The sequence below is a fragment of the Electrona antarctica genome, assembly GCF_951216825.1.
Source record: "Electrona antarctica genome assembly, chromosome: 2".
Classification (NCBI taxonomy): domain Eukaryota; kingdom Metazoa; phylum Chordata; class Actinopteri; order Myctophiformes; family Myctophidae; genus Electrona; species Electrona antarctica.
In genome coordinates, this window is record NC_136807.1 from 20,186,808 (window position 1) to 20,201,718 (window position 14,911).

The window sequence follows — 14,911 nt, forward strand, 5'->3', positions numbered from 1 at the left end:
ATGTTACTCCAGAGGTAGCAGTGCATTGCCACCGAATTAATGTTGAGGTGGGAAATAATAATAATAATATTAATAATAATAATTACCAAGTAAGTCATTCAACAACCTCAAACGCCAACCAAATATTTTGCAATAGCTGTAGTAGTCACAGTATTCGATGTACCACCAATTTCGGCATATCATAATACGTCAGAAGCACGAGCGTAAAGGACGCTCCTGACGGTTTCAGTGATGAATGAAGATGATTTAATCAAGCCCCCTAGGCCCTAGCTGCCTTAATTGCACATTGTCAAATATAAGGTCTGTTAATTTCTCGACCAACTCCCAAAACTGAAATGGCAAAATCTCTCTATTTAACAAAATATAAGAAAGTGCCCTGCTGAAAAGAAGAAGAAAAATACCCTGCAAAAACAGCTTTGATTTTAACCGGGGTCTTAACTGGACATGGGCTAGCTGGTTTATGGTTTACCAGGCTGGTCTTGCCGGTGTGTCAGACTCAGTAGGCCAGTTGGTCAGCTGGTCACCCAGTCAGGCTATAAGCTATATAATATTCTGCTGGTCAAGCTGGTCATGGAATGCAAAGACACACCAGCCTACTACTGTACAGTACAAGGATATTGATGTAGAAAATGTTAAACATTTAATTTAAAAATAAAATATATTCCTGCCATATGAATTAATGCCATTAGGCTACTATACACAACACAAAGTAACCCAGGACAAATAAACATAAAACAATGATAACTTCTCCTTCCTTGCTTATTTTTTGTAAAATGCATGTTTTAAACTTTAAACTGCCTTTAAACTTATGCATCAACATTATTTTTCTATCACAGTTTGACACAAGAGGGCACTGTTGCATTGGAATACTGTAGCTGGGTGACATCTCAGTGTTATCAGATACGAAAGAATGACTGATACTGTGTAAATGGTAAACATGGACCATTTTTTTAGTGGTACAACCACTCCAAGGAACAGCAATGTCCGTCCTAACCTATGTGACTATGTCCCTTATACTCTCAGCTATGTCCTAACCTAACCTATGTGACTATGTTTAGAGTACCAGTAGGGGCAAAAGTGGCGCTGTTGTGCCAGAAACAGAGAGAGAGAGAGATAGTGTTGCACTGTTGCCTGTTAATTACAGAGAGAGAGAGAGAGAGAGACAGAGAGACAGAGAGAGAGAGGCAGGGGGAGAGGGGAGAGGGGAGTTGCACCACTCAGTTCACACGGGTGTGATTTTTTTATTTTCACTCATGAAAGGCAAACATCTTTTAAAAGACTTCAAATAGCATTCCATTCAGATATATTATTATGTTTTGTCTCTACAGCGTTTATATAACAGTTACAGCATTGCATTTTATAGTGGAACTGTGTACAATAACACACATATGGCAGTACATTTTTAATTAATATTATGAAGACTATACCAGCATAGTCAATGCAAAAATATCTTCCATAAGAAAATAATCTCAATACTAAGATAACACTGTGATTATGAAGATGAACGGGTAAGTGTTAATAACTAATGATCAGGCCCTCTTCATCCATTTAAGAACTGATCCTTATGTAGATACACTACAGCCGAGTTCACGTTTGAGTATGAAATGTAATGGAAATGCATGCAGTACACGTATATAAAAAGACATTTTCCACTATTCATTCAATGAATCAATTACATAAAATACAAAAACATAATGAAACAGGTCACTGCAAAGTAAAACAAAAAACAAAACAAACATTTCAATACAAGTGCTTCATGGGCATTTCTCAGATGTGATGTCTTACAAAAGCAATACGAAATGTATATATACACAAAAGAGGACAAAACCAGCAAATCCTCCAATATAAAAAAGGGTTAAGCTCAGAACAGCTCATGACCGTTTAACACGTGACGGGAATCTTAAGTAAGAGACAATCAATTACAGCATCATATAGGTTCTTTCTTTGCATTATTTGCTACGACCTTAAACTTCATTAACCTTCCAAAAATTTGGGCTATAGAGCAATATAAAAAAAGATGGTTGTAAAATATACTTCCTTTCAAAATACACCAAGATGTGGTGTGTTTGCATTGCATACAAAAAGCTGTTTCTACCATATAGGCTACTGTGAGCAGCACATGTATAGCCCACATAGTAAGTGATGTTTTTAAACCCCACCAAGATAACTCTTCAGCCATTTTGTCTGCTCTTTTTCCCACCTGACTTTTCAACAGTTTATATCCTACACCCTGTATGCGTTCTCTCTCCTGATTGTACGAAAATTGTATTTTCTATTTGCCAAAGAGATGGGGAGAACCCTGTTGCTAAAGAAAAAAGGAAAATCACACCTGTGTGAACTGAGTGGTGCAACCTCTCTCTCTCTCTCTCTTTCTAGCAGGCAACAGTGCAACACTATCTCTCTCTCTCTCTCTCTCTCTGTTTCTGGCACAACAGCGCCACTTTTGCCCCTACTGGTACTCTAAACGGACAGTCACATTAGGACATAGGGACAAAGCTGTTCCTTGGAGTGGTTGCACCACTCAAAAAGAAAACATGCTCTTTAAATTAGGACCTTTCATCACTAGACTGGATTTATTTTGAGTTTTGTAAAAGAGTTGTTGCTATAATGTGGATGACTCTTCATACAGGGTAACAGGAGAGAATAGTGGTTACAAGTTATTGCACTGAGGTAACGGTGCTTTTGAATTGACATTAACCTAGTCTCTCGAGCCAAACTGTTGCCTAAAACAATTTTCAAATGCTTCCGTCATACAGTATGTACAAAGGAACCGCTGAAATGTACTGAAAAGTAAAGCATATAGGTGTCGCTTTCCCCCACTTCTGTTTCATCTTTGCAGTCATACTTTTCAAGTATGATTTATCAGGAATCTCTGCCATTGTAATACTGGTTCTCAACTAGGGGTCTGGGGCCCCCCAGGGATCCTTCAGGGGGTTACAGAGGGTCCGCAGCAACATTAGTGATAGTGAACCAAATGGACAGGTTTGTAACTCAGAGAGTGTTCAAATGGAACCAAATGGGCCAGTAAGGGACCATAATACATATGGTTCCTTTTGAACACACTCAGAGTTAAATGAACACTGAGGATTTCACTTTTCATTCTGTAGAATGGGGTTCCAGAAATAAAGAATTGTATGAAATGGGGGTCCATGGCCTAATGCATATCAAACTGGTGGTCCTTGAGATGAAGAAGGTTGAGAACCAGTGCAGTAGACTACCTGAAGGAATGTCTGAAGTGCACACTTCTCCGCTTCAGCTTCTCTGGGTTGTGGGAGGCCATGTGGGAGAACTCTCGAAAGATGTCGAGATATGTGGCATCTCCTGAAAGAAATGATGGAAAGGAATAGTTAAAAAAATAAAATAAAATAAAAACATTCTGCCCCAAAAAATAAATGTTGTAATTCTAGATGAATAGTGTAATGCAATGCTTAATTAGAAAATTGCTCTAGTTCTATAGCAAACTTATAGATCTGATATTAGTATTTTCAGAGTAAGAAACTAGTGTACGGCAGGGTATAAACCAGGCTTAAAGGAACACATCACTTATTTTCAAACATATCTTCATGTTTTCCCTAATCCTTACGATAATCCTCATTATGGTACCATTTTTACCACTGTCTACTCGCTCGTGTCTCAGATATGGGCTGTGTGGATATCTGCCTACCACTGACATCATTGCTGGGAATGTCAAGGGGAACCCTAGCTGGAAAGCTAATGCAGCAAAATAGAACCCACTGATCAAAACGCAATTTTGAACAATCAGGCTTTCTCATCATATAGGGGCGATTATGGAAATTGCTCTCAGGAACAGCTCAACTGATTTGGTGTTACCTGTGAATGTCATCTGTATCACCCTACTTTGTATAATATTATGCCTCCCCCTCTTCAGTTCCAAATTTCCACTTTGTTTACAATGTTGTACATTGTTGACTTTCCAAGCTGGCATGGGAACAAGCCTGGGTTTATCTGGCATGGCATCAGTATTATAATGACTCAAAGATTAAATCATTTGCATATCAGCACCCCCGCCACATCAGGACATTGTGGTACTGCAGCTAAAACTACTTTAGAAGACAGACAGAAATGACATGAACTGGTTACATTGTGGTCATTCAGGCTCAAACCATTAGAAATACGTTCGAGGGACATAAACAATATGATATTAAATATTAAAAACAGTTTTAAAATGCATGTTGTAGTTCCTTTAAGAATTGGCACAAGTTGTAGAAAGTATCAAGTCAAAACTGTGATAAAAGGAAAGGCAGGAGTCCTTCACCAACAGCATGATTCATGGTAGAATTTGGGCACACACACTAAGCACCATGAACACTTCTCTCTCCAGCTCCCAAATTGTGAGGATTTACTTTTCTCGCAACCATGGCAACAGCTGTATCTATGGACATAAAGGGAATTGAACTCTTTTGTATCCCTTGAGAGCTCCCCAGAATGAACACATTTAAAGGGGGATTGGACATTCTGCTCTTCGCTGTTCGTCCATCATGTATGTAGCTGGGTGATGTTGAGGGGATGAATGTACACCTTAGTTGAGGCTCAAATATATGAAAAACCTCAATGTGTTATTCTATTCCTGGCCCCGCATTGTGATCTTATCTTGATAGTGGCAGCAGGGTATAAAGACAAGTTAAGCCTGACTTACTTTGTTCATAAATCATATGACAGGGAGCCATGCACCTGAAATAGCTGTGCAATGCATTGTTAACTAGTATGTACATTAAGCATTAAAAATGTGTTAATGCGGTTAGCTGTAGGGGAAGGGTGTGACTTAACAGAGGACAGAAGAGTGAAGCAAGAAGCGAAGAGAAAAGTTTGCCTTTAATCATATTTCCATTTTATTTTCAGTAGCGTTTTAGAGGACACAAGGAGTTATTGAACCAATAATTGTTAATATACACAGGTATATTCTGAGATACAAGTTACAATATTAAAATAAAAAAAAGGTACAGATATTAACAGTCAGAAACAGAAAACAACACGAAAGTTCAGAGTTGCATGTTAGAAGCAAGCAGTTGAAGTGTTAATAGCTTTTAGTTTATATACAGTGGTTAATACTATTGTCTTGTACAGCATGATCTTCCACCGTCTGGATGCAAATTATTGTTTGGTTATGTTTTGCCTATGTGAGCAACTATATACTGCACAATGTACTGCACTAAATAACAAAAGGCTTGCATGAAAACGATTGTATATTCAACATGTGAGCATTAAACATATTTCAAAGTGCTTGAAAGTAACACTGACGAGCAGGAATGGTCAATCGTCAATCAGCCGAAGCTGTTCATTTCAAGGAACCTCAACCCATGTCTGGTATATTATGTCATATATTAAAAAGGACCTCTATCATAACCTTGTATAAAAAGATAATGGTAAACACTTATCAGGAGATGCTGCCTCCACATCCTTCTGAAATACTGTCTGCGGTCTTTGGCTTGAACAAAATCCCAACAGTGTATCGATCCTCTAATGTCTGTAAAAGAGACCTAGCATAGCAAGTCATTTCATATTCTCATTTAGGCCGGTTTTGCCTGTGGTACTACATAGTGTGTGAACAACTGAGCAGTCAGTGATTTTAAGAGACTGCCAATACAGAACATGCACAGTACCAAATGCTCTGTCCAGTTTGCTCAAATGCAATGTGCAGTTTGCTCAAATGCTATCATAACTATACTGTGTATATAGAATTTATGAGATTAATAACATTTTACACAGGACCTGGTTTTACATTAGCTAAGGGAATGGTAAAAGGTCCCCTTTGGAATCTCTTCAATGACTCTGTAGATGGGTAATGTCAATACAGATGGATCCATGTAATCTTGCTTCTCTAATGGAATTAATAGCTGTATAGCTGTACTGCCATATACATCTTCATCAAGCCCACACTATTCTCTGCACTAACATTACCGCTAATGGAGTTTCAGAGGCATTCAATTCATCTGCATCAATTTTCTTCTGGCCAAGGACCACAGATATAAACTGAGGAATGTCATTCCATGCACTGTTCTTATGATTTGGCAGTATATAACATGGATATTAACATGATTCAACAATACTAAATGCCAAGTATTCACATACACTGGGTATAGAAGTAAACAAACGCAACAGGGCTGGGCAACAGCCACCCATGCATGACTATTTGACCAATAAAACCAAGAACAAATCTAATATAGGCCTAGACATCATATATCAGATTACCAATAACAAATGTTTTTGACAAACATTTCCACATACAAATACTGTATGTACATACACATAAGTTTAATACATCTTATTAAAAAAATCCATCTTCCACTGCAGTTTGCACATCATAGTTACTGACAGTAGTTTGCTATTGTTAAATTATGACGCTGTTGTCTTTTTAAAATGGGAATATTATTACTGGTGTTGAGTTAGTGTGAGTGCTCAGTAAAATAAAATCTAACAAAATATATCCAGCTTAAAAAAATACCATCTGCATCATTAAAAATAATACAAAAAATACAGAGGATCTGTATTCAAATCATCATTGCACTATTGCTCTGGGCATTTCATAATAAATAAATACAAAATAAAACAATAACCCTATCGTATCAAACAAAATGCATAACGGTAAAAACAAAGATCAAATCATTGTTGGTAGGAAAAGTGCATAATTTAGCTTTTAAATTTACATAAAAGCTTTACTTTGAATAGTCTCAAAGCCGAATACAGAGTAAAAACATTATCTTATGAGCTTTTACTCTCACAGTTGTTACCCATCTTTGTGGTTACTCCTTCTGCTGGTCTAATTGTAAGACCACCATCATGCACAGCCAGAATAGTCATGATTGACAATTAGAGGGTCTTTTGTGTTACTTGGTGTTTGCACAGTAAAAATAAAGGGCAACTTCTTCACTTTCAGAGTTAAATGAAACAAATAGCAAAACTGATCAAACAGAATTTCATTATGCCCTGGCTGATCTTTGGTTCAAAGCACCCTGTATCGTATTGGAATTCCTTCTGACCTTCTGACAACTCAAAATAAAAGGGAAAGGCTGGTCCTAAATCAGCTGCTGTCTACTTTGTTGTACGTGTAGTCGTGTACTGATTGCTTTGACGTAGTGAAGAATGTTCATAACGTAATAATGTAGCGGCAGGGTCACTGTAATAATGTAACAACCACCATCATAACTAATAATGTAAGGTCTGGAACACGGTCATAAAGTAATAATGTTAAGTCTTTCTTGGCAGTGAGCTGTCCTGCTCTGTAAAGACACTAAAGCCTGATTCATAATTTGTCACACAACGGTGTCACCTGCTGAAAATAGCAATATCTACAAAGCTTGTAAATCAGCTGTTTTGGCATGCGACTCCATCATGTAAAATGATGTATAAATTAAGCATAACAAATCATGAATGTACTGAACGCTGTATGTTCATTTACACAGATGGTTTCAAAGTCAGCTGTTTGTGATTCTGACATCATTACAAGGAAACTAATACTGAGTTTTATAGTGTGATCCTGAGAGGGTAGGTGGCAGGTTCTGGTACAACACCTCAACTCTAAACTGTGCTGGGTAGTGAAACACTGGAAATGTCCTGGGCCCAAGAGTTCAAAACTTTTAATGGCTTTCCGAGTGGACCAGATTGGGATTATGGGAAGTTCATAACCAAAACCAAAACATAATTGTGACCACTTGTGATATTCAATATGTGATCACAGAATTATCAGAGCAAACATTATGACAATAAGATGTTTGCTTAATAAAATAATATCTATAACAACCAAAATCCTAATCTGATCCACTAAGAATAGGTATTACACGTTTTGAACTCTTGGGGCCCTGGCTATTTGGAGAAGATGCAAATAATCTGCTGGTTGATGTTACTGATCTGATCTGATCTGATCTGATCTGATCTCATCACCCAAAAGGTCCATCTAGATCAGTCCATTGTCTACAGGCACCCCCTGGACTGTTTTTTATTTCCTTTATATATTATTTTAGACTGTTGTAACCGGACTGGATTTGAAGTAGAGATTGAAGCTTCTCCTAACACTCAGCTATGTTGATACAGATAAACTCCTGTATGCATCTCTTATACTGCTGCTCAGTGGGACTGCTGGTGGGATAATGACCTGGCTGACCGAATGGTCCCTCAGACTCGCGCATCTCCTCATTCATTCTGGCCAGACGCAACCTAAAAAAAGAGGAGGTGGAGAAAGAGAGATGTTCAGTGCGTGACATCCGCATGCAATAATTCATATCTCAGGCTTTATGTTGACAGGTGTAGGTACTAGCACATTGACGTACAAGGTAACAATGTCTGCATTGGCTTGCTGCACAGCTATACTTAGAGGATCGTGACCATCTTCATCGCCGTCGTTCTGCGTAGCGCCTCTCTTGAGGAATAAGCACACCTGCCTGAAACATGACGGGAACAAGACGGAGATCAGTCACAGAACACAAGCAGTGAATGAGATGTTCATTGTACCGCTACTAAATTTAGTTCACTCTGAACTAGTTGTTCAGAACTAGTTGGAAGAGTAGGGAGACCACCTCCAACCACTGCATATGTGCTATACTATTATTGTAGTAGCATATTATCCTGTCTACCATATAGAGTAATTTCCCAAAGGGAAATAAAAAAGATATACGAGACAATACAAAAAACAATACTCAACTCAAATACACAAAACACCTTCACGAAAATACACATTCTCACAACAAACACACATGGACTCAATCACACATACTGTAAGCAAGAACCACTGTAACACAGAACCACACGCATTCAAGTTGTAACTCCATAACAGTTTTAAACTAGAAAGGTCGCAATTTAAAAAAATTGCAAAGTGTGGTTGCCGCAGTGGCTTTTGGTTGATTAAACCACCCCGGACATGTGATTCAAATTTGGGATGGATTGGACATTCCGTTCGTGATTTTAGGCATTTTTTGTAAAATAGGCCCCTCCCACTAACTTCGGACGACGATTAAGGCCGAGCGATACGGACAAAAAAAATTCAAAAAATCTGAAAAAATGTAAACGCGGTCCGATAGGTCCAGAGATCATGTGTACCGATTTCTGTGAGATTCTGACAAAATCTGTAGATTGAGAAAATAAAAGTGTGTTTTGAAGAAAATTCAAAATGGCGGAAAATCTATCCTGACGCAAATGGGTGTGGCCTATATGGGGAGATGCGTCATGACCCAAGGAATCCAGGGCAAAAATAATTTTACGACCTACGGTTTAAGAGTTATAAGCCAAAACGTAAAGTGGGCTGTTATAGCGCCACCATGAGGCCGACCGATATAATTATAAGTTAATTAATTTGAGTAAGTATTACGAATTATCCCTATCAATTAAACTATACAATATTTCTCTTAGCAATGAGCAAGCACACGATTCCCGATTTTTCCGGTCAATTTGACATATGGCTCAAGTGCGTACAGTCAAAACTGTGGGAGGAGTAGTGATACAAAGTTTAGGGTTACTCCAGTAAATGAAAGAAAAAGTGTTACAATTACAATAGTCTGGTTGCCCTTTAGGGCAACCACACTAACTACCATAACTGTTACTGTGAGTTATGTCTGTAAATGCTATACCAATCTTCTGGGATCAAGTCGACATTATGGTGCCACCCACAGAGGCATGCCACACTGAAGATGGAACTCACTACTCACCCTGTGTGTCCGAGACAAGTGGCATGATGCAGGGGTCCCCTCCCTCGTACGTCTCTTTGGTTGACGTCAGCTGCGTTCTGTAGCAGGAACTCACAGGCTATCAATGAACCCTAACACACACACACACACACACACACACACACACACACACACACACACACACACACACACACACACACACACACACACACACACACACACACACACACACACACACACACACACACACACACACACACACACACACACACACACACACACACACACACACACACACACACACACACACACACACACACACACAGAGAGAGAACTTAATGAAGGGTAAGGAAATATACACTGTATACTCACTTTATCAGTGAAAGTGTGTTTTGATTGTACACGAGATAGCACATCTACAAAAGTAGCATCTACAAGCTCACAATGCATTGCGTCATGTCATGAGATTGTAGATCTGGTATTTACGTCTTGGGACACCATGCTGCGACCAAGTACAAGTCAGGATTGACTCACCCCCATCACAGCCTGTATGAGCGGGGTCTTCCCATCATCCTCTTCATTCACCATATTGACATCGGCCCTGTGGGCCAGTGCCTCGGCCATGACAGGCAGGTTGCGGGCCTTGGAGGCTTTGTAGAGCAGCGCCCCGGGGTGAAGGTCCCTCGCGTCCTCTGGGTCCGATGTCTCTGGCTCCGCCTCCAGCTCAGCCTCGCCACTCGAGTCCTCCGACACCTCGCCTTCTGCAAAAGAGTTCCAAGACAGACAGTATCTTATCTTATCTCAGTTTCACATTGTGAACTACAATTCCCATGGCTTCGTTTATGCATTGCAAAAAAGGCGCTTGACGACAAGAGCCAATACTTGTTGTCCGATGATGTATAATGTAAAGGTTAGTTCAGATGGTCTGGTCTGGTTTTGGTGAATATTAAGTAGTTCCGGGCATTTGGTCCCATGGTGGGAGTTCTGGGCCATTTGGGTCCTTTTGTGGGGGTCACTGGGGGCCATGCATTAAAAATAAATGAATCCATAAAACTAGGGCAACAAGACTATTGTTATTGTAAATGAGCGCTACTCCTCCCACAGTTTTTGCCGCACACACTCGAGCCATACGTCAAATCGACCGGCTTCATCGGGAATCGTGTGCTTGTATTTTGCTAAGAGATCCGTTGTATAGTTTAATTGATATTAATTAATTAGAGACCGTAAGTGCCATATTTACAAGACTTGGGGTGGAGGTTCATATTAATTGTGAAAATTAATTAAAAAGGAATTACATCAGTCAGCCTCATGGTGGCGCTATAACAGCCCACATTACGTTTTTCCCTATGACTCTTGAACCGTAAGTTGTAAAATCTAAATTTCCACCAAATTTGAATTTTCTTCAAAACACTTTTTGCTCCTCCTCCTACAGATTTTGTCCAAATCTCTCAATCTCCGGACCTATCCGATTAAAACACCACGGGCAGAATGTTGATGCGTGCGTATCGTTCAGCCATAATCAGCTTCCGAAGTTAGTGGGAGGGGCCTAGGGAAAAAATGCCACAAATCATGAACCAAACGTCCAATCCATCCTGAATATGAATCAGATATCGCGGGTGGTTTAATCAACCATGAGCTAAAAGCAATTCCATTTTCATCCATAGGGGGGCGTCGCAAATGCAAAAAGTGTAACAGTTTGTTGCAGAAAAATGTTTTTTGGGGATAAATCCCCTCCAAATTACACATGATCACAGGGGTGACGTGACATTGTAATTGGCTAGCAAAATGAGTGGGAGGGGCCTATATAAGCGATTGCGGCAACCACACTTTAGTTTGTATTGTTGACGTATTTCTACCATATAGGGCAACTTCGTTCTGCTGCTGGCGTAGTTATACTGGACACAAAGAATAGTTTCATGTGACAGAGAATTCCAAGTTGAACGAAAGTTTCTCTATATGGTAGAAATAGGTCAACAATACAAATTACGCTAGTTTTGTGGATCAATTTATTTTTTATGCATGGCCCCCAGTGACCCCCACAAAATGACCGGAAACAAGCCCAGAACTCCCACCATGGGACTCAGGGAATCAATTAAGTATTTCCTACAGCTCCAAAAATCTGAGCTAACGCTTTAAAAGGTACAATCTATTATACGTTGCACTCACCCTCTGTGACACTGTTCACCACCGTGCCAAACACCAGTATGTCAGTGCTTCCATCTGTACTGCCTCCCAGCCCGCTGTCACTGCTCAGACCTGCCGGACCAGCACACGCCAGCAGATGGACACGTTAGCTACTGCTGCTAGCTATGACTCTGATCAATAATGTTTATGGACATACATGCACTCATGTGAAGGTTCCTGCACATACAGTGCATTGCAACTGAATGGCTGGAAAATGGAAATTAAGAGTTTACATAGTACACAACATGCATACACTTTCCTTAATGATTATATCTGGTCTTAGTATTTATTTATGATGTAGTTTCTATTGTATTATTGTAGGTTATTGTAGCGGTCAATTTGGGTGGGGGCCGCCCCTGTGCCTTATTGATCATGATTCTGAATCAATAAATAACCGTTTTAGGTGAATGTGTCAGAATTGGAGTGACTTGGACTTACTCCGAGGTCCGGATCCTGTGTCAAAGTAGGAGAAGAGAGAGTCCAGCTCATCTGGGCAAAACAGGGAGTCTCGCCGGAATTTCACAGATGCTGTGACACAAACGCATACCGACAAAGTAAAGAAAGATTGAGAAAAGCAATTTCACAAAAGATACTGAAATAGTGACTAGATGTCAGAATACAGATCCAGACCTGAGGAGAGGGTGGCAGGGGAGGCACTTCCAGGTTCTTGTCGGTATCTCCTCCGCATCTTGGGCACCGTGGTGGCACTGTTATGTCTCCGACACTTCTTCACGCTCCACCGCAGCCCCGACTTCCTCTCGCCGTTGATGAGAATCTCTGTGGAGCCCAGCTTCTTCAGGAATTTCTTCTCGACATACTTAGCCTTTATCCAGGCCTCCTTTTCCTGCCTGCAGGGGACACATTGAAGACATGAAGGCAAGTCATCATGGGTAAAAGTCAATGCTAATGACAACTTCCTGACCGTAAGAGTTCATGTTTCAGTTGTTTGTCGGACAACATATATTTTACCTTGAACTGGACGGTAAGGGTTTCTTAACACCCTGTTCTTTGTGTGATCCTTCATAGATGTGGTTGATGATGCTGTTCCCCAGCTCGCACATCAACTGCAATTCAGTACAGGCATCATGTTAGGCTCTTTTCCATGAGATATATGTTGGATTTTATTGAATTGCACTTTCAAGGCAAGGCATGAATAGCTAATGAGTCCCGAGCCGAGTCCTACCTTTAGCAACTCTGGTTCCCATGAGTCCAGCGTGAGAGAGCGCACTTTAGAACAGTGAACCCCTAAACTCCTTTGATGGAAAAACAAGTAAATACAAACAAATTAATACAACATTGCAAGATGTCAGAATTTCAAGACAATGTATGTTACTACAACGATATCGCAAACAGATAAAAGTTCACCAAAAAAATAAGCTGTATACTCTTCTAATAAACAGAACAGGAAGCTCCACAGATGTGTCATACTGTGATGTGGTTATGAACAGCAGGGTCCTAAAACCCCATTATTCCTAGGGAAACGAGAGAAGCTGCACCTAATGTTATGCAAATCACCAGAGTTCCTCCAGTGAAACCATCCAGTATCCAGGCAACAGTGGCACAGTGAAGGGAGAAAAAAAAGAAAAAGAACTTGATAGTGTGCCTCTTGCGCTTCACTGCCATATGAACAGGGGGCCTCGCCTGATCTCACCGTGAGAAGACACCAGTCCCCAAAAAAACGGAGCATGAATATTCAATCAGTGGGTCGAACAGAGACAGGGTTTGTGATTACATAAGCATTAATAATTGCATTCCCAAGTAAACACCTACGACACTTATGGGACACGTTCCCATCGAGATTATGAGCGCTAACCCCTGGTGATTCAACAGTGTGATGTAACAGAGCAGCGAGTGCGCTGACCTGGATGACAACAGGATGTATTCAAGTGTAGTATGATTCCTCCAGTCAACAAACTTACACTGTGGCTACCCTATGTTCAACACAGTGTCTACCACTGTATAGAACCATTCAATAGTTTGCTTCAAAGTGAAGTGGATCTTTATCCTCTAAATTCTTGCAATCGAAACCAGCCTGATCCAATAAGCAGCCTACTGCACAGTACCGGTAATCCCTTCAGTGATGTGTGTGGCAGAACAACATGCATACAGTGACAGAAAAAGTGCACGGCCAAGGGAAGGAACATTTTAAAATAGTTAAAGGGGAATACCACTCATTTTCAAGTCATTAATATACCTTATAGTTGTTGTGCGGAAATAATCAAAAAAAGACCCCCACAAATAAGTTTAGGTATAAGGGGTGGCGCAAGATATAGCCAATACAGTACATGATGCGGAACATGATGCACCTGCTTTATCCCGCCTCACTGAAGCACATCAGTATAAAGATTTGTTAAAAGGAATCCACCTGTGTATTCCAGAGCACTCGATGCACAGCAGGATGCCCAGGTTGATGGAAGCCCAGCGCGGGTCGGCCTGGCCGCAGTCACAGCACTGCTCATTCCCAGGCAGACACTGGATCCTCTGCAGGATGCTCTCCCCTCGGACACTGCGCTCCCGAGGCTCGCTGGCTGAGTCGATGCTGCTGGTGGACGGGGACGCCGTTCTGTCCAGGCGCTAAAGTCACAGACAGAGAGCTTGAGAGTTGGATTTGTAAAGTGGCACACTGGTATATACACTACAGTATGTGATCTATTCATTTTGTTACACTTAAAATGTGTTCAATAACAATATTATGATAGATAGTAAATGTTTGATGTTAAATAACGAGCTGGAGAGAAGCTCTCCTTTAAGACCACTGCAAACAGGGTTTAGTAAGTTCTAAATTAATTATATCGTACATTTTCTTGTGCTTTTGTATAAGCTTTCCTAATATTGACTACCAATACCCCCACCCACCCTTCTGGCACCTGGATGATCTGAACCACATAAAAAGAAAGAAACATACAAATTGTACTTGAATCAAAACCGGAGCTTACTTCTAAGTAATATGTATCAGGGCTCTCTCTGTATGCTGAAGCAATGCTAGCTTGAACTGCTTGGATCCAGGCAGATCGAAGCTTCTCGGACTCAGCTTGCAGCATACAGCTCCTGTTGAATGGATGGAAGAGGGTGGAATTAGCTTATCCTCACCA

At 40.4% G+C, this 14,911-nt stretch overlaps 1 protein-coding gene across 2 annotated transcripts in view; it reads right to left on the reverse strand.

Moving 5' to 3' along the window:
• Positions 1–1,243: 1,243 nt before the first annotated feature.
• acap3a (ArfGAP with coiled-coil, ankyrin repeat and PH domains 3a) overlaps positions 1,244–14,911 on the reverse strand; it is a 65,020-nt gene continuing 51,352 nt past the window's right edge. Inside the window, exons 13-24 of one of the 2 annotated variants that reach the window (XM_079496035.1) lie at positions 14,756–14,867; positions 14,185–14,393; positions 13,003–13,072; positions 12,789–12,883; positions 12,450–12,667; positions 12,258–12,347; positions 11,802–11,891; positions 10,170–10,396; positions 9,657–9,766; positions 8,286–8,396; positions 8,111–8,172; positions 1,244–3,321 (exon numbers count right to left, since the gene is read on the reverse strand). In XM_079496035.1, coding sequence (XP_079352161.1) covers positions 3,215–3,321; positions 8,111–8,172; positions 8,286–8,396; positions 9,657–9,766; positions 10,170–10,396; positions 11,802–11,891; positions 12,258–12,347; positions 12,450–12,667; positions 12,789–12,883; positions 13,003–13,072; positions 14,185–14,393; positions 14,756–14,867 — 1,501 coding nt within the window. In that variant the 3' untranslated portion in view covers positions 1,244–3,214. Of the gene's footprint in view, positions 3,322–4,815; positions 8,173–8,285; positions 8,397–9,656; positions 9,767–10,169; positions 10,397–11,801; positions 11,899–12,255; positions 12,348–12,449; positions 12,668–12,788; positions 12,884–13,002; positions 13,073–14,184; positions 14,394–14,755; positions 14,868–14,911 lie in introns of those variants that run through there. The other variant, XM_079496036.1, reaches the window with a different exon arrangement.